Source organism: Terrapene carolina, unplaced genomic scaffold, assembly GCF_002925995.2.
Source record: "Terrapene carolina triunguis isolate 2854851 unplaced genomic scaffold, T_m_triunguis-2.0 Scaffold97, whole genome shotgun sequence".
Lineage (NCBI taxonomy): Eukaryota > Metazoa > Chordata > Testudines > Emydidae > Terrapene > Terrapene triunguis.
This window is the reverse complement of record NW_020664448.1, coordinates 16,124,286-16,141,468: the sequence shown is the minus strand read 5'-3', so window position 1 is coordinate 16,141,468 and position 17,183 is coordinate 16,124,286. Positions and strand designations below refer to the sequence as shown.

The window sequence follows — 17,183 nt, the reverse complement described above, 5'->3', positions numbered from 1 at the left end:
TAAATTCAAAAACATACCCACGTGGTCTGGCTGCATGAGCGCCGTCCCTGACGAGTGCGGAAACAAGGCCAGAGTATCCCTTGTCGTCCCGCTCAAATGGATGGTGTTTCCTTGGAAATGAACTCCATGCATGTCCGTGAAGGTGCCTAGGCCAATCATATGCCAAGAAACTTTGTCATCCTTGCACATCACCAATCCTGGCAGATTACCGAACAAGTAGCCATTTACAGCTGAAGGAGAAGACAGTCCAGTTAGTAAGATGTGTCGTAATTCTGCAAATATTCTGCTAGCATGTCTAGCCAGGGAACTCTGACTGAGTATGTCACATTAATTAATTGGGAAGGGTCTTCTGCGAAGCACTGCACAGGTGGTACCTATCAACATCAAGTACAGAAGATTAATTGCCTTTATGCTGTTCCTATAAACTCCTGTCTGGGTATCTGAGCTACTGTTAGATTTCATTCTTAGTCTGTGAAATGGGATCTCTTAATAATTCTTTACACTGCGATGGCAGCTTTCATCCAAGCATTTCAAAGTGCTTTCCTAACATTAATTAAGCCTCACAGCAGTCCTATAAAATTAGGAAACGCCAATACACTGATGGTTAAGGCAAAGGAGTGGGCATAAGGAGACCTAGGTTATAGTCTCAGCTGTGACATAGGCTGGGTCTACACTACAGCGGGGGTCCGACCTAAGATACGCAACTTCAGCTACGTGAATACCGTAGCTGAAGTTGCGTATTTTAGGTCGGCTTACCTGGCGGTGAGGACGCGGGAAAGTCGACCGCTGCCGCGCTGCCGCCGACTCCGCTGCCGCCTCTTGCCGAGGTGGATTTCCGGAGTCGACGGCAGAGCGATCAGGGATCGATTTTACCGCGTCTTCACTAGACGCGGTAAGTCGATCCCCGATAGACCGATTGCTACCCGCCGGATCGGCGGGTAGTGAAGACATGCCCTCAGCCTTCCCGTGTTACATAGACCAAATCGCTTAACCATACTTTGTCTCAATTTATATTTTTATATAATGAGGCTAGTAATCCCTCTTTATTTCCCAGGGGTGTTGTGGAGCTAAGATCAGTAAGGTTTGTAAAGGACTCTGCAATACTTGGATGAAAAGTGCCATGTCAGCATAAGGACTATTAAGAGATACTGCCTCACACTGTAAGAATTAAATATAATCAGCTAAACAAACCCAATTCTGAGTTTATAGGAAATGAATTAAGGCAGGCATAGTTAATCTAAAGTATGTGATGCTGATAGACACCACATGCATAGTATTTCACAATATTTCCTTTATAATTAATTGATGTAACATGAGCAGTTGACTGCATAGGTGTAATAGATTATTTTCATTTTATAGACAGGGAAACTGAGACACAGAGAGGTTAAGTGAGTTGATCCAGGTCACACAGCTAGTCAGAGTGTCTTGGGCCCATCAGGATAGTGCCTAAGAGCCAGATTCTGATCCCCTTACACATGCTGAGATGCAGAATGAGATGTAGTCTTATCTACTGCAATGGGAGCAAAGTACTATTCAGTGTGAGTTAGGGAATCAGAATCTGGCCCTACATCAGGCTAGGCAATCCCAGAGCACATGCCCTCACAAAGAAACGTATTATAACAGCAGCAATGAATGATGACAAAATTTGGTAAGTCTTACACCTTCACTATTCATCTTCTTAAATATCTCTGGAAAGTCTTATTTACAGATTCCATACCGTGCATCTTGTTGGATTCCCGGAAATCCTCATCTTCCTTGTTTACCTTTGAGGGGTCCCCAGTAAACACCTTAATATTTTTGTCAAGATACCAGCTGAGATTCTCATCAAAGACTGTGAAGAGCAGATAAAATTCCTTGTCTATTCCTTTCTGCAGTCAGGGAGGAAGCAAGTGCATTAAAATGAAAGGTGCCTGCAGAATTACACATGTAAAGACTTTTTTTCTCATGAACTTCGTGATAGCAAAATAAATACTCTGCTTCAGTGGCTCTCGACCTTCTCCATACCAGCACCCCATGTCACACCAGGACCTTTTCCATTCAGCCATAAAGAAAGGTAGGTTGTTCATGACTACATGAGACCTGTTCATGACCCCCAGATTGAGGATCCATGTTCTACTTTAGTGTGTATAGCTTCTTATACTGCACTCATCACCATGCTATCTGAATTCCATATTAACTGAAACACAGAGACCCACAGAGATAGGCACACACCAAAGCCCCTGATCTGAACACCCAGGAACTATGATGATGTTCAGATGCGGATCTGGATCCAAACTTTGCATCTGGCCCCAATGTCAATGTTGAGTCCAGATCCAAACACCCCCAACCATGGGGAAGTTCAGAGCCAGATCAGAACTTCATAGCTTGGGTCCAGCTCTAGTCTGTATGACAAATGATGGGAATAAACAAATGTTGTGCTTCAGGGAAAATGGAAAAAACAAAGATACAACTATAACACACTTAGCTTCCACTGATGAGCTTCCACCCTGAATAATGATATTTGTTTACCCTTTCCAATATTTTATTAATTGGGCTGAGCCCACGTTGTGCAATTCAGACCTGGATGTGACCTTCTCCACAGATCACCAAATCATGCCATTCAGGATAGGTAAACACAGTTAGTACCTGTGTTCCATCATGATTCAAAGTGTTTTTCCTACAAACTATCAAAGGTCCTACGAGGCCAGAGTTGGTGTCCATGACTGGATCAGATGCTGAGTAGTACAGGTAAGTCAGGCATGGCGGATCGCTGGCGGTTGGGCCAACGTTTTCAGGCACTCTCCATTTGTATGTGAAGGTCTCACAGGGTTTAACATGTGCTCCCAGCTTCCAATGTCCTTAAAATACAAAGCCAATAAAAGCATCCCCCCCAAAAAAATTACACTTTTCTTCCATTTCCCAGAAAATAAGTAATAGTTGGAGGTCGGTCACAGTCATTAGTTTCTGAAGACATTCTCAGTTCTAAGCAAAAAAGCAACACAAACACTGTCCAAATATTCACTGCCCTTTTCCAAGGGGCTGGGCATGCCCGACTCCCACTGACAGCAGGTGGAGCTGTGGCTACTTAACAATTCAGACTCTAAAAAAAACCAGGAGTCCTTGTGGCACCTTAGAGACTAACACATTTTTCTGATGAAGTGGGTTCTATCCCACGAAAGCTTATGCCCAAATAAATTTGTTAGTCTCTAAGGTGCCACAAGGACTCCTCGTTTTTTTTGCTGATACAGACTAACACGGCTACCACTGAATTCAGACTCTTATCTGTTTCTTTCTGGCTCTGCAACAGCACACCAGAAACTTTGTTATGGTCTCGGGAGTGTTGCTTGCTGTTTATATGTTGTGACTTACTTGGAAGGGGGTACTGTCATGCAAAGGTTTGGTATATTGCCATTCACAGCAAACTCAGGGACAATTGTTAAACTAGTAACACACCTGCCATGGAGAATGTCAGTATCACTGAGTGAAGACTTACAAAAAGGACTTTCTAGGCTGGTTAGAAAAATGAGTCGATTCTGCACCCTTCAAACACAATGGTAAAACATCCACTGGCTTCAATGTGAGCAAAAGCAGGCCCAAAATGTGCTTTAAGATTGAAGAAATCATTGATTGGGCTGGTTGTCTCACTGCAGTTAAATGTGTCTGCCACTGGCAGGCTGTGTGCATTTTATTCTCTCTGTGGCAGTTTATTTCAACTGGGCTCCTGAAATATTTAATAGGACCACAGAGGATACATTTGAAGGCTTAGATGGACTATAAACGAGTATATTGATATTATTACTTGAGGCTATAATATGTGCTACAAACCACACTATAAAGAATGCAGAAGCAGAAAGTTATACTGAGGAATGAAAAATGACAGCTTTTAGTAAACAAAATAGCATCGCTTTGGAGATAAATAACCGTCTGCCACAGAATAGGAGTGAGCTGCAGGACGGGAGAATATGTCTAGATGTCATAACAAAAAAAGCTACATAATGCACCCAAGGTACAGTTAGCTACTTAGGCCAATCCATGCCAAGCATGGCCACAGGAATGAGGGCATCGCCTAGGGCCCTATTACTAGAGAACTCCCACTGAGGTCAGAACATGAATGTGAGCAGACAGAGCAGAAGCACACTTCAATCAGGGGACGGTTGCTGACGTTGGTGGCAGCAGGGTCTTTACTGATGACATCAAGGCTGGCCTTAGGGTGGTCTTGTTTCAGGAGAACAACACTGCTGGCTGCCTGGATGCCCACGGGAGATCAGTGATTGAAAGCGTAGCAGAGTGTGCTGCTGCTGTTTGTATTGATTTCATTCGTTTGTTTACATTTTCCCTTTACTCGCTCTGTACAACTCTCTGCTGGGAATATGTCCTGTGTGTTAGTTCTGAGTGCTGCCAGGGCAGTCGAAACAAAGCAGGTCAGCCAACAAGTGACTTGCCCTTCTCTTGAATGTTTTAAATTAGACAAAAAGTGTTACAGAGACTATGCAGAAATATTCTCAGATTAGGGAACTAGAATGTTTAGGCCTAATTTATAATGTGGGAGATTTCATATCAACATGTATGTATTTACAAGGATTAACTGTTTTGCTGCTTTCCAGTTACATTGGGCAAAAGGTACCTCCAGTGCTGCTCAATGTTCCAAGTGTATCACAATGTGCCACTGTGATTAGAACATCAGAACATCAAAACAATGCTACCATTACAGCTGGGGGTGTGTGGGGAGAGGCAGAAGAGGGCAGAAAAAATAAGTAGCTCAGATCAGATCCTAAATTATTAACAGCAATATCCTAAAGAACTGCAATATTTAAAAAAACAAGACCAACAAAGAGATATGGTACCAGATTCTAATATCAGTTACTCTGGTGCAAATACAGTGTAGCTCCATTGACTTCAGTTGACTTATTCTAGATTTCCACTAGTATAACTGAGATCATAATCTGGCCCATGATTTTCATTTGACATTACAAGATGGGAAAATATCTATTAGTCTCCAATCAGGGTCGGCTCCAGCTTTTTTGCCGCCCCAAGCGGCAAAGAGAGAAGAAAAAAAAAGCCGCGATTGGCGGCACTTCGGTGGCTGCTCTACCGCACCGCTTCATTCTTCGGCGGCAATTCGGCGGCCGGTCCTTCCCTCCGAGAGGGACTGAGGGACCCGCCGCCGAATTGCCGCTGAAGTCCCGGATGTGCCGCCCCTTTCCATTGGCTGCCCCAAGCACCTGCTTCCTGCGCTGGTGCCTGGAGCTGGCCCTGTCTCCAATGCATTGTCTGGTCAAATCCAAGTGGAGGATCCAACACAGAGTAACTGAATGTATTTCTATGGCCTGTGTTATACAGAAGGTCAGACTAGATCAGTGGTGGGGGGCTCCACTTCCTGCAGCTTCCATTGGCCGGGAACGGCGAACCGCGGCCACTGGGAGCTGCGGGTGGCTGTGTAAATGTAAACAAATGGTCTGGTGGCCCGCCAGCGGATTACCCTGATGGGCCGTGTGTGGCATGCGGGCCGCAGGTTGCCCACCACTGGACTAGATGATCTAAGGATCCCTTCTGGCCTTAAAATCTTTGACTATATGAAGCAGACAAAACTATAATGCTACAGATTAGGAGAGTTAGCTTCACATAAACCAGATCGCAACAATCCCACCTTCATCACACACACAGCTGAAACGTACCATCTAAATATGATGTTCCTTCTGATTGCTTGCTATAGCTCACACCATGTGGCATAATGCTATAGTTCTTCTCAGCTTTGTTGGCAAAAGTAACTAACAAAGTATCTCCCACTTCAGCCTTGATAACTGGGCCTTGAAAACAGAGCAGGAAAGGAGTCACTTAGAACAACTGCCAAGCATAAAAATATTGCCCCCTCTACAGAATGGGGCTGATTTTTCTAATAGCTACATGCACAAAATTCCCACTGAGGTGGATTGGAATTGCATGCTTACAAATGAGGCAGTGATAGGACCTGAAAATATTTACTGTACCAAGTATTCCAAGGTGCATTGTAGCCTCAGTTCGGTTCTTCTTTCTGGTAAACTTGTCATCAGTGTATTCCACATACTGAACTTTCCAATATTGTCCTCCTATTCTATCAGTCCCTTGTGTAAAGAATGATGCAGACTCACTGTGAAATAAACAAATCAGACTGATTACATAGTAGCATATACATTTATAACACTTCACTTAGGGCAAAAGTCCTTCTCTCAGATGAGACAGGACACAGGACTAGATGGACAATGGATCTATCCAGTATGGCCATTCTTATGATCTACTGATAAAAAACACTATATAAAAGCTAGGTATATTATTGTTGTTGTTGTCATGTTGTTATGGCATTGTTATGTCCCAGAATTCAGGTACCATCATATGCTGAGCCTGTATCACGACTGGAAGTCCCATGGTTATGAATGGGAGCTCTGTGTGAAGATTAACCAACAAAAAATGTGCATTATAGAGAACAGAACGGCACTGCAGATCCAGAACCAGACCTAGAGATCAGTCTAATAGTTTGTCTGAAACTTCTTGCCTTTGCAGGTTATACATTCCAAAATTAAGTGACAGTGTCGTCATCTGATTTCAAATTCTGGAAAGGTGGAGTGTGGCTGTTGTTAGAAATGACAGGAAGGGAGTGTGAAGAACAAGATCATAGAACCATAGGGTTAGATGGGACTGTAAGGGTCATCTAGTCTAATCCCCTAACAAAATGCAGGATTTGTTGGGTCTAAACCATCCAAGACAAATGGCTATCCAGTTTCCTTTTGAAAACCTCCAGTGAAGGAGCTTCCACAACCTCTCTAGGCAGTCTGTTCCATTGTCCTACTATTCTTACAGTTAGGATTAAATCTCAGGAAAATCTTCCTAAGTCTGTTGTGCTGTAGTTTGAACCCATTACCTCTTGTCCTGCCCTCTGTGGCAAGAGAGAACAACTTTTCTCTATCTTCTTTAAAAGTAGCCTTTCAAGTATTTGAAGCCTGCTATCATGTCCCACCTTAATCTCCTCTTTTCCAAACTCAACATACCCAGTTCCCTCAGCCTTTGCTCATATAGCTTGCATTCTATCCCTTTGATCATCTTTGCTGTTCGCCTCTGGATCCTTCCAGTTTTTCTACATCCCTTCTATACACTGGTGACCAAAACTGGACACAGTACTCCAGTTGAGACCTAATCAGCGCTGAGTAGAATGGTATTATCACCTCTTGTGACTTGCATGCTAAGCCTCTGTTAATGCAACCTAAAATTGCATTTGCTTTTTTTGCAACAGCATCGCATTTCTGACTCCTGTTGAGGTTGTGATCCACCACAACTCCTTCCCAGCAGTGCCGCTGCCAAGCCAGTTATCCTCCATTTTGTATTTGTGCATTTGGTTTTTCTTCCCTAAGTGTAGCAACTTACATTTGTCTTTGTTGAATTTCATTTTGTTGTCTATAGCTCAGTTCTCCAATTTATCAAGATCCCTCTGAATTTTAGCTCTATCCTCCAAAGTGTTGGCAACGCCCCCTTTGTGTCATCTGCAAATTTGGTCAGTATGCTCTCTATTCTTACATCCATGTCATTAATAAAGATATTAAACAACACTGAACCCAGAACAGATCTCTGGGGAACCTCACTTGGGACCTACCTCCAATCTGACATCATTCCTCTAGTAGTTACTCTTTGTTTGTGGTTGTTTAACCAATTATGTATCAATTTAATGGTAGGTCTGTCAAGCCTGCATTTCTCCAGCTTATCAGAATGTCATGTGGGACTGTGTCAAAAGCCTTGCTGAAATCCAGGTATATTATGTCCACCACATTCCCCCATCCACCAAACTAGTTACCCTGTCAAAGAAGGAAATCAAGCTGGTTTGGCATGATTTGTTCTTAGTAAATCCATGCTGGCTGCTCACCTTCTCTATTGAGCAGCTGACCCACACCATCCTTGATTTTTCTTTTTCGTCTGACGTGTTTGAAGAACCCCTTCTAGTTGTCTCTAATATTTCTTGCCAGCTATAACTCATTCTTTGCCTTGGCTTTCCTGATTTTTTCCCTACACATTCATGCTATTCCCATGTATACTTCCTTGGTGACATGCCCCTCCTTTTATTTCCTGTATGTATCCCTTTTGGTTTTTGGATAGCTAAAAAGCTCCTTGTGCAACCACATTGGCCTCCTATGGTGCTTCTTATCTTTTCTCTGTGTCAGACTAGCTTGATGTTGAGCCTCCAGTATTACATCTTTTAGGAACTGCCAGCCTTGGCAGCCAGCCCCCTTTGACTCCTTTTTTTCCTAATTGGTGTTTCCATGGGAACTTGCCTACTATTTCTCTGAGTTGGTTGAAATCCACCTTTTTGAATTCCAGTGTCCTTGTTTTGCTGTTTTCATGTCCTCCTTTCCATAGGATCTTGAATTCTATCAGATCATGATCACTTCCTCCCAAGTTCCTGACTACCTTCACGTTCGCAACGAATTCATCCCTCTTGGTCAAAACCAGATCCAAAACGGATGACCCCCTAGTTGTTTCCTCAACTTTCTGAATGAGAAAACTGTCCCTGACATATGCTAAGAATTTGCAGGACATGTTATGTTTTGTTGTAATAGTCTTCCAACAGATATCAGGAAAGTTAAAATCTCACATTAATACTAGCTCATGTGTGTTAGTTAGTCTTGTTGCCTGCTTGTAGAATGACTCATCCACTTTCTCTCCCTGATGTGGTGGTCTACAACAGACCCCCACCATAGCATCGCTGTTGTTCTTTCCCTTTTTATCCTTACCCAGAGACTCTCAGTAGGTCTGTCGCTCACTTCCTCTTGGAACTCGGAACAAGTGTATACATTCTTGATGTGCAGCACAACACCTCCTCCTTTTTCCCCATACCTATCCTTTCAGAACAAGCTATAGCCCTCAATGCTGGTACTCCAATCATGGTAATTGTCCCACCAAGTCACTGTAATGCCAATTATGTCATAATTTTATTCATATACCATGACTTCCAGTTCATCCACTTGTTCCCCATACTCCTTGCATTTGTATACAGGCATCGAAGATATTTTGCTGACTGCCCTCTTGCTTTTCCTCTTGTCTTTTCAATGCAGTTGTGATTTCTAGTCTCTTCTCCAGAAATTAGCCCCTTTCCCTTGTCATTCATTATTTGAGCCTGGATGCACATTGGATGGATTTTTGTCACCATCCCCTGTAGGACCTAGTTTAAAGCTCTCCTTATCAAGTTTGCAGTACTCTGTCACTGAGTAACAGAGTACCAAGGCTGAAGTGTGTAACATTTGGGCATTGACACCACATGTTGCTCCGGCCAGTTTTCCAAGCAGGTTGTTGTGCGTTTTGACCTTAGTTGTGACCATCTTAAAAAGACAGCGACTAAGGTCAAAAGGCACAACAACCTGCTCAGAAAACTGGCTAGAATGACATGGGGCACCAACACCCAAACGCTATGCACTTCAGCCATGGCACTCCGTTACTCAGCAGCAGAGTAATGCACTCCAGTATGGGCTTGCTCATCTCACACAAGGATGTTTGATGTATAACTTAATTTCACCATGCATATTATTTCAGGCACACTTAAAACTACTCCTCTACCATGGTTATGGGTTCTCTGCAATATTATTCCATCCAGTGTTTGCAGAGAGGAAAGTGTAGCAAAGCTCATGACAAAACTGTGTAATATGCCACATCTACTGTTAACTAAAGCCTTGTTTAATCCAGCATATGGTTGTCTGCCTTCGCAGCACATGTTGTGGATAAATTTACAAGGTAAAGGATTTACGGTACAGGACACGTGGCAAGCTTCATGGTGCGCAGAGAAAGTGACAAATAATTATCTTGTCTCGGACCCAACTCAACGTTAACTCGCGTTTGATTTACCATGAAGGCAATGGAGCCTTCTCAACCAGTTTTGTACCGGACATGGAATTTGTGTTGCAGCAGAATTTCAGTGGCATTTTAGAGACAGTCCACCATGTCAATGTGGGCAGCCACAAACCATGACATGCATTGGTGAGGACTGCAAAATGACTCCACTTCCTAGAGGTCTTCGTGCCTTGAACACTGTTGATAAGAATGCTGTGGTTTGGCTTGACCAGATTGCATATGCCAAATAAAATAATCAGGTTAGCCAGATGATGTCCAAAGATGCTCTTCCCACTATTTGATAGGTGGAGCCCATCCCATCACAGTAATCCTCTTTCCTGGAACATCAGCTCATTGTCAAAGAAGCCAAAACCCTCTCACCAACACAACCTGAGTAGCCACACATTTACTTCCACTATTCGATAGTCCCTGCCCAGGCCTTTTCCTTCAACAAGGTGTGTGTACTGAACCAGTGCTCCAGTGTTGCGTTGGGGTGTAGAGCAACTGGAGGAGTCATTTTTTAGATGAGAGGTGTAGTGATGTGGTCACTTACAGAGCACTCCCTCGTGGTCAGGGGTCCCATTACAGGTACCCTGCCCTTACTGGCCCCCTCTTAGGCCCCTTACCTTAGGGCAGTGGTGGGCAACCTGCGGCCCGTGGGCCATACGCAGCCCGTCAGGGTAATCCACTGGCGGGCCGTGAGACAGTTTGTTTACATTGACCATCTGCAGGCACAGCCGCCCGCAGCTCCCAGTGGCCGTGGTTCACCGTTCCCAGCCCATGGGAGCTGCGGGAAGCAGCGCGGGTCGCAGGGACGTGCTGGCTGCTGCTTCCGGCAGCTCCCCTAGGCCAGGAACGGCGAACCCCGCAGCCACTGGGAGCTGCGGGCGGCCTTGCCTGCTGATGGTCAATGTAAACAAACTGTCTGGCGGCCCGCCAGCGGATTACCCTGACGGGCTGCGTATGGCCCACGGGCCGCAGGTTGCTCACCACTGCCTTAGGGTATGTCTACACTGCAATCAAAACTCCATGGCTGGCCCATGCAGCTTACTCAGGCTCATGGGGCTCAGGCTGCAGGGCTATTTCACTGCAGTGTAGACTTCTGGGCTTGGGTAGAGCCCAGCCTGTAGGACCCTGAGACATAGGAGGGTCCCAGAGCTGAATGTCTACACTGCAGTAAAACCGCCTCAGCCCGAGCCCCATGAGCCCAAGTCAGTTGGCACAGGTCAGCTGCGGGTGTCTTATTGCAGTGCAGACGTACCCTTACACACTCCAGACAGTCTCTGCTGTGGCTCACAGCAGCCCTTTCTGGGACTGATTTCATGTCAAATAAAGTTCACACAAACCTCAAGAGTCCTTAATCACAAACGAATCCAAAAAGTCCTCAATGAGTCCCCCGCACAGAGTCCAAAACCGTAAGCCCCACCCATCTAGCTGGAGCTCTGGCACTGCTGTCTTATGCTTACTCTCTCAACCTGACACTCCTGCTGCTTCCTGCTACCTTTTACCCTGGAATCACCTGATTCAACCCAGGTGTGGCTCATCAGGGCTTCACCTGATTACATTTCATGGGTGCGCAAAGTTTGTATATAAATTGAGTTTGTAACACAAAGGAGTGAGATGCACACTATTTGGCATGAAAGGGCCGGTTACATGTATTAATACACCTCTACCCCGATATAACGCTGTCCTCGGGAGCCAAAAAATCGTACCATGTTATAGGTGAAACACACAGCCCCGCCCCCCCCACCGCCCCCGGAGCACTGCTTTACCGCGTTATATCCAAATTCATGTTATATCGGATCGCGTTATATCGGGGTAGAGGTGTATATCTAGAAAACCAAGTTAACAAATCTGTGCTCACTCTGTGTTACATTTTAATTCAAGGCAAGACATAAGCAAGTGTAAATATTAGAGGGCAGGACCTGTGTCATCCTACGTGTCTGTACAGCACCTAGCACAATAGGCCCTTGATCCTGATTAGGGTCTCTGGGCAATATCCTAGTACAAAATCTCATCTTCATCATCATCATCAACAGAAATTTAAAAAAAGATTTCACATTATGGCAACCTATGACACAATTGTTGAGATTGTCAAAGGCACTTAAGGGAGTTGGACACCCATTTTAGTGAATGGTAATCCAGCGTACAAATCTGCTACGGAGGTGTGAAAATCCACCCATACTCTTTACATTAAAAATCTGAATGAAAAGCTGGGACACATACCTGCCAGTGGTATTCAAGGCCTGCCCCGTGAATTTATCATAGCCTTCAGGGCCGTAATTCCATAGCACGGTTTCAGCAGCAATAAAATATCTTCTTTCCTGACCAGTCAACGAAGGCTGAGAAACATTTTTATGGCAGATCTGAACGTTATACAGCCCCTTCATACCAGCTAAAGTGTAGAAAAAATCCACAAACAGTTCTTAAAACAGTGCAAGTTTCACCATTTCAGGCATCTCTTTGGTGCAAAGTTAATGTACATTAGTTTCAGTAGAGGAAGGTGAACTACATGGACTGGGAGAAATGACTTGGATTGTTTGGACAAATTTGTGTTTTTAAAGAGTTCCCCAGTTTATAGGGGTTGAATTCTGCCACTGTTACTCTTTTTAGCATGGCACATTATTTCACAAGTAATACCATTGAAATCAAAGGGACTACTCATGGAGCAAGGTACTAGTCAAAGGCCTAGATCCTCAAAGGTATCTATGTGCTTAACTCCCATTGATTTCAGTAAGGATGGCAGAATCTGGCCTTTAGGGTCTGGTCCTTTGAGGCACTGAGCACCTCCTGAAAGGTATGAAGTATCCTCACCTCTCACTGACTTCAGTAGGAATGGAGAGGGTGGGCAGCATCTTGTGGGAGGCACTCAGCACCTTGCAGAATCAAGCCTTGATTGCCTCATCCAAAGTTCACAGAAGCCAGTGGGAGTCTCTGGATCAGACTGAGATTGTAAGTTCTTTGGAACAGGGACTTTCTCTTATATTAGGTCTGTACAGTGCAGACGGAGAGCCAATTGGGTGCTTATGGGCTCTTGTGTAATACAAACAATACTTAATAATAATAGTAAGTTCTTTCATGCAAAAGCCTCTCACTGGCCTTCTAGAAACACAGACCATTTTTATCAGATTTCTTTAAACAGAAAAAGTATGAAATGTTTTACCTGACATGACTTTTTTTTAAGTGTAAAAGAGTCTATATCAGGGGTGGGCAAACTACAGCCCATGGGCTGGATCCGGCCTGTCAGGGCTTTGGACCCGGCCCGCAGGATTGCCACCCCTGTGGCGCTACGGGACCTGCACCACTCCCGGAAGCGGCTGGCACCACGTCTCTGCGGCCCCTGGGGGAGGGGGGACAGAGGGCTCCGCATGCAGCCCTTGCTTGCAGGCACTGCCCCCTACAGCTCCCATTGGTTGGGAACGGGGAACCGCGGCCAAAGGGAGCTTCGGGGGAGGTACCCGCAGGCGAGGGCAGTGCGCGGAGCCCTCTATCTCCCCCCCCGGGGCCGCAGGGACGTGGTGCTGGCCGCTTCCGGGAGCGGCGCGAGGCCAGGGCAGGCAGGGAGCCCCCCTGAAGCCACTCAAGGTAAGCGGTGCTAGGCTGGAGTCCTCACCCCGAACCTCTCCTGCACCCCTCACCCCAACCCCCTGCCCTGAGCCCCCTGCCACACACCGCACCCCTCCTGCACCCCAGCTCCCTGCCGCACCCCGCACCCCTTCTGCACCCAGACCCCCTGCCCTGAGCCCCCTCCAGCACCCTGTACCCCTTCTGCGCCCCAACCCCCTGCCTTAAGCCCCCAACCGCCTGCCCTGAGCCACCTGCTGCACCCCGCACCCCTTCTGCACCCCAACCACCTGCCCTGAGCCCCCTGCACTCCTCCTGCGCCCTAACCCCTTGCCCTGAGCCCCTTCCTGCACACCACACCCCCTCCCACACCCCGCACCCCCTCCCATACCCCAACTCCCTGCCCCAGCCCTACATTCATGGCCCTGCATGCAATTTCCCCCTCCCAGATGTGGCCCTCAGGCCAAAAATTTTGCCCACCTCAGTCTATATTCTACAAGACAGCGCATACAAAGGGCCTGACCCTGCATTCATTGCTCACCAAAAGCCCCAATATGCACAAAAGTACTGAGCTAGGGCTGGATCTGGCAACCCTTTCTTGTGTGAATCATCCTCACTCAGATGAGTCACTGAAGTTTTACACTCGCTGATGATTTGGCACCATATAGCTTTTTGTCAATGACCGAAATTAGACTCACGAGATTTATTTGATGAAACAAGTCAGTGTAAGATGTTAATGTCCTGGGAAAATGTAGGCCTGCAATCCTACTTCTGCTCGTTGAGTTCTCTTTTTTAGTCTGAAATATGTACTATAAATTATCTAACTTGGCATCTTCCTGGAAGGATTTGCCAGATCTGTATCACTGTACCTTGTAAATGTTCATTTACTTGACAGGTTAACAGCCACTTCCCAACATTCCCTGCAATCATTTCCACTGTAATGAAGGTTGCTGGAAATAGGTTGACGACGTCTGCCCTGTGGCCTTTGTTAACGATGGTGTGGCCATAGAAATACGCAGAGTGGATGTCTATCTCGTTACCCATCCCAATCAAATACCAGGACACGGATTGACCAGCACACATCTCCAAGGTGGGGAGATTTCCAAAAATGTAACCATTAATAGCTAAAAGCAAAACAGAACACAACCCATGAGATACAAAGGAGAAGCACAGATTGCTAGTGACTCTTATTTAAAGAATGTAAATGCCTGGTCCTCAAAATAAACCCGCAGAATGTCCATGCTGAGACCATATCCAAGCTAGGCAGTTAAAACCCCCCTCAAAACTCTCCTTTTCCATTATGCCTACAAAAAACTTGACAACGGTTAGGCCGCTAATGTGCAGAGACCTCATGCTGACCAATATTGTTTCATTATTTCATTGTGCCCTCCCGTCTGTGCCTCTGTATCCATCTAGTCTATTATTTCTTATACTTAGATTGTGAGCTCTTTGGGGGCAGGGACTGTCTGTTTGGTTTATGTTCGTACAGCACCTACCACTGTGGGGTCCTGGTCCATGACTAGTCACTACGATAATACAGATATAAATAATTAATAGCATGTATTAGTTGCAGCTGACGAACTGTTCTGAAAGGATGAGCGGCTGCTACGACTGAAAACCACAGTGCAAACATTGCGGCAATAGTTCCAGGTGGGAAAGAGGAAGGAGCACTTTGCAGTTAGATCACAGGCCTGGGCATCAAGAGACCTGGATTTCTATCGCTACTTGTTGCAAACTTCCTGGGTGATCTTGGGAAGCCACTTAGGCTACGTTTTCACTGAAATCTGTAAATAAATGGCCTGATTTTGAAGTTAATGGACACTGTGGGTATGCAACACCTCTGAAAATTATAGAATAAAAGAGGATGGAGCTCGGCTGTTCTCAGTGGTGGCAGATGACAGAACAAGGAGCAATGGTCTCAAGTTGCAGTGGGGGAGGTCTAGGTTGGATATTAGGAAACACTATTTCACTAGGAGGGTGGTGAAGCACTGGAATGCTTTACCTAGGGAGGTGGTGGAATCTCCTTCCTTGGAGGTTTTTAAGGCCCGGCTTGACAAAGCCCTGGCTGGGATGATTTAGTTGGGAATTGGTCCTGCTTTGAGCAGGGGGTTGGACTAGATGACCTCCTGAGGTCCCTTCCAACCCTGATATTCTATGATTCTATAATAGAAATGTAAAGCTGAACAGGACCTTGAGAGGTCATCTAGTCTATCCCCCTGTGCTCAGAAAGGACCCAGTATACCTAGCCCATCCTTGACAAGAGTTTGTCTAACCTGTTCTTAAAAGCCTCCATTAATGAGGATTCCACATTTCCATTAACTTCAAAATCCGGCCATTTATTTAGGTGTGTAAATATGGGTTTAGGTGCCTAACTCTGGGCATCAGATTTGAAACTGATTAAGTTAATCTCTCTCTACCTCAGCTTCTCCACATGCAAAGGGACTACAGTGCCACCTACCTACATTGCAGGGAGCGAAGAGGCTAACTTCATTAGACCAGATCTTCAGCTGATACAAAGGGCTGTCGTTCCACTGACTGCAATAGTGCAATGCCAATTTATACCAGCTGAGGATCTGGCCCATTATTTGTAAGGCACTTTTGAGCCTTGGACACTCACCACTTCCAGTAGTGTTTTTATGCACTACATCTCACAATGCTTTACAAAAGGTCAGTCTCATCATTTCTCTTTTGCAGGTGGGGAAATTGAAGCCATTTGCCAAAGTTCAAATAGCAAGCCAGTGGTAGTGATGGGCACAGGAGCCAGGCTTCCTTCCTCAGATCCTGTGCCCTACATACCATGCTGCTTATAGACCTGAGGGGAGGCTTTCCGTAAGTACAATGGGTTAATAGTCTGGCCCACCCTCAGCCTATGCTTTCATTTCTTCCCAATTAACAGAGAAAGGAAAGACATCTAAAAAGCATCTATAAGGAACAGCAATATATTACAGACATGAAAACAGTCTAGTCGCTATTGCATGACAAGGTTGTGCTTGATAGTGGCTACTCACCATGCATTTTGTTGCTGTTCTTGAAACCTTCATCCTCTTTGTCAACCGTGGTTGGGTCCAAGCAGAAAGCTTTTATATTTGCATCAATGTACCAGCTGAGATTTTCATCTACAATACTATACATCAGGGCAAAGCCTTTAGCAGCATCAGTGCTTTGTATTGAGGAGTCATCTAAATTTCCTAAACAGCAAACAAACAGGAAAGTACTAAAAAATAAACTCAGAGTTAATTAAATTTTAACATGTTTCTTCTTACAGTAAGACTGAATGTACAATATTTCTGAAGTACTTTATTAAGCTGCAAGACTTTTACAGACCAATTTCAGCATAGTTATTTGAATGAATGACCATACTGAGAATGTTAATCCAGCTTCATATATACAGGCAGATGGGACGATTTCATAGGCTACCCTATGAAGAATGACTCTGAGGCACTCGAATGAGGCAGGCTGGGTTTGAGATTAGGTTAGCCCCTTTCATAGCAAAGTCTCCCTCTTCCTCAGGAAATACAAAGATTGCCCCAAGGTAGGCATACATTTTGTATGTAAAATACATGGGTCAGGTTATCATTTCAGATGTACAGAGCACATTCCCGTACACTGAAGATTCGACATGCATGAACATATAAAGATATATTCCATACAAAAAAGTCTGCATTAGAAAAACATTAATGTTTCTAACTGAAGCACTCTGTAAATCATAGAATCATAGAACTGGAAGGGACCTCGAGAGGTCATCTAGTCCCGTCCCCTGCACTCAAGGCCGGACTAAGTATTATCTAGACCATCCC

At 45.1% G+C, this 17,183-nt stretch overlaps 1 protein-coding gene across 1 annotated transcript in view; it reads right to left on the bottom strand.

Annotated features, from left to right (window-relative positions):
* Window positions 1-17,183, bottom strand: part of HEPHL1 (hephaestin like 1) — a 62,891-nt gene that overhangs the window by 31,165 nt on the left and 14,543 nt on the right. The window contains exons 4-11 of the mRNA XM_024208679.2: window positions 16,395-16,574; window positions 14,256-14,510; window positions 12,049-12,217; window positions 5,967-6,106; window positions 5,655-5,786; window positions 2,626-2,837; window positions 1,718-1,868; window positions 18-230 (exon numbers count right to left, since the gene is read on the bottom strand). Coding sequence (XP_024064447.2) covers window positions 18-230; window positions 1,718-1,868; window positions 2,626-2,837; window positions 5,655-5,786; window positions 5,967-6,106; window positions 12,049-12,217; window positions 14,256-14,510; window positions 16,395-16,574 — 1,452 coding nt within the window. The remainder of the gene's footprint in view (window positions 1-17; window positions 231-1,717; window positions 1,869-2,625; window positions 2,838-5,654; window positions 5,787-5,966; window positions 6,107-12,048; window positions 12,218-14,255; window positions 14,511-16,394; window positions 16,575-17,183) is intronic.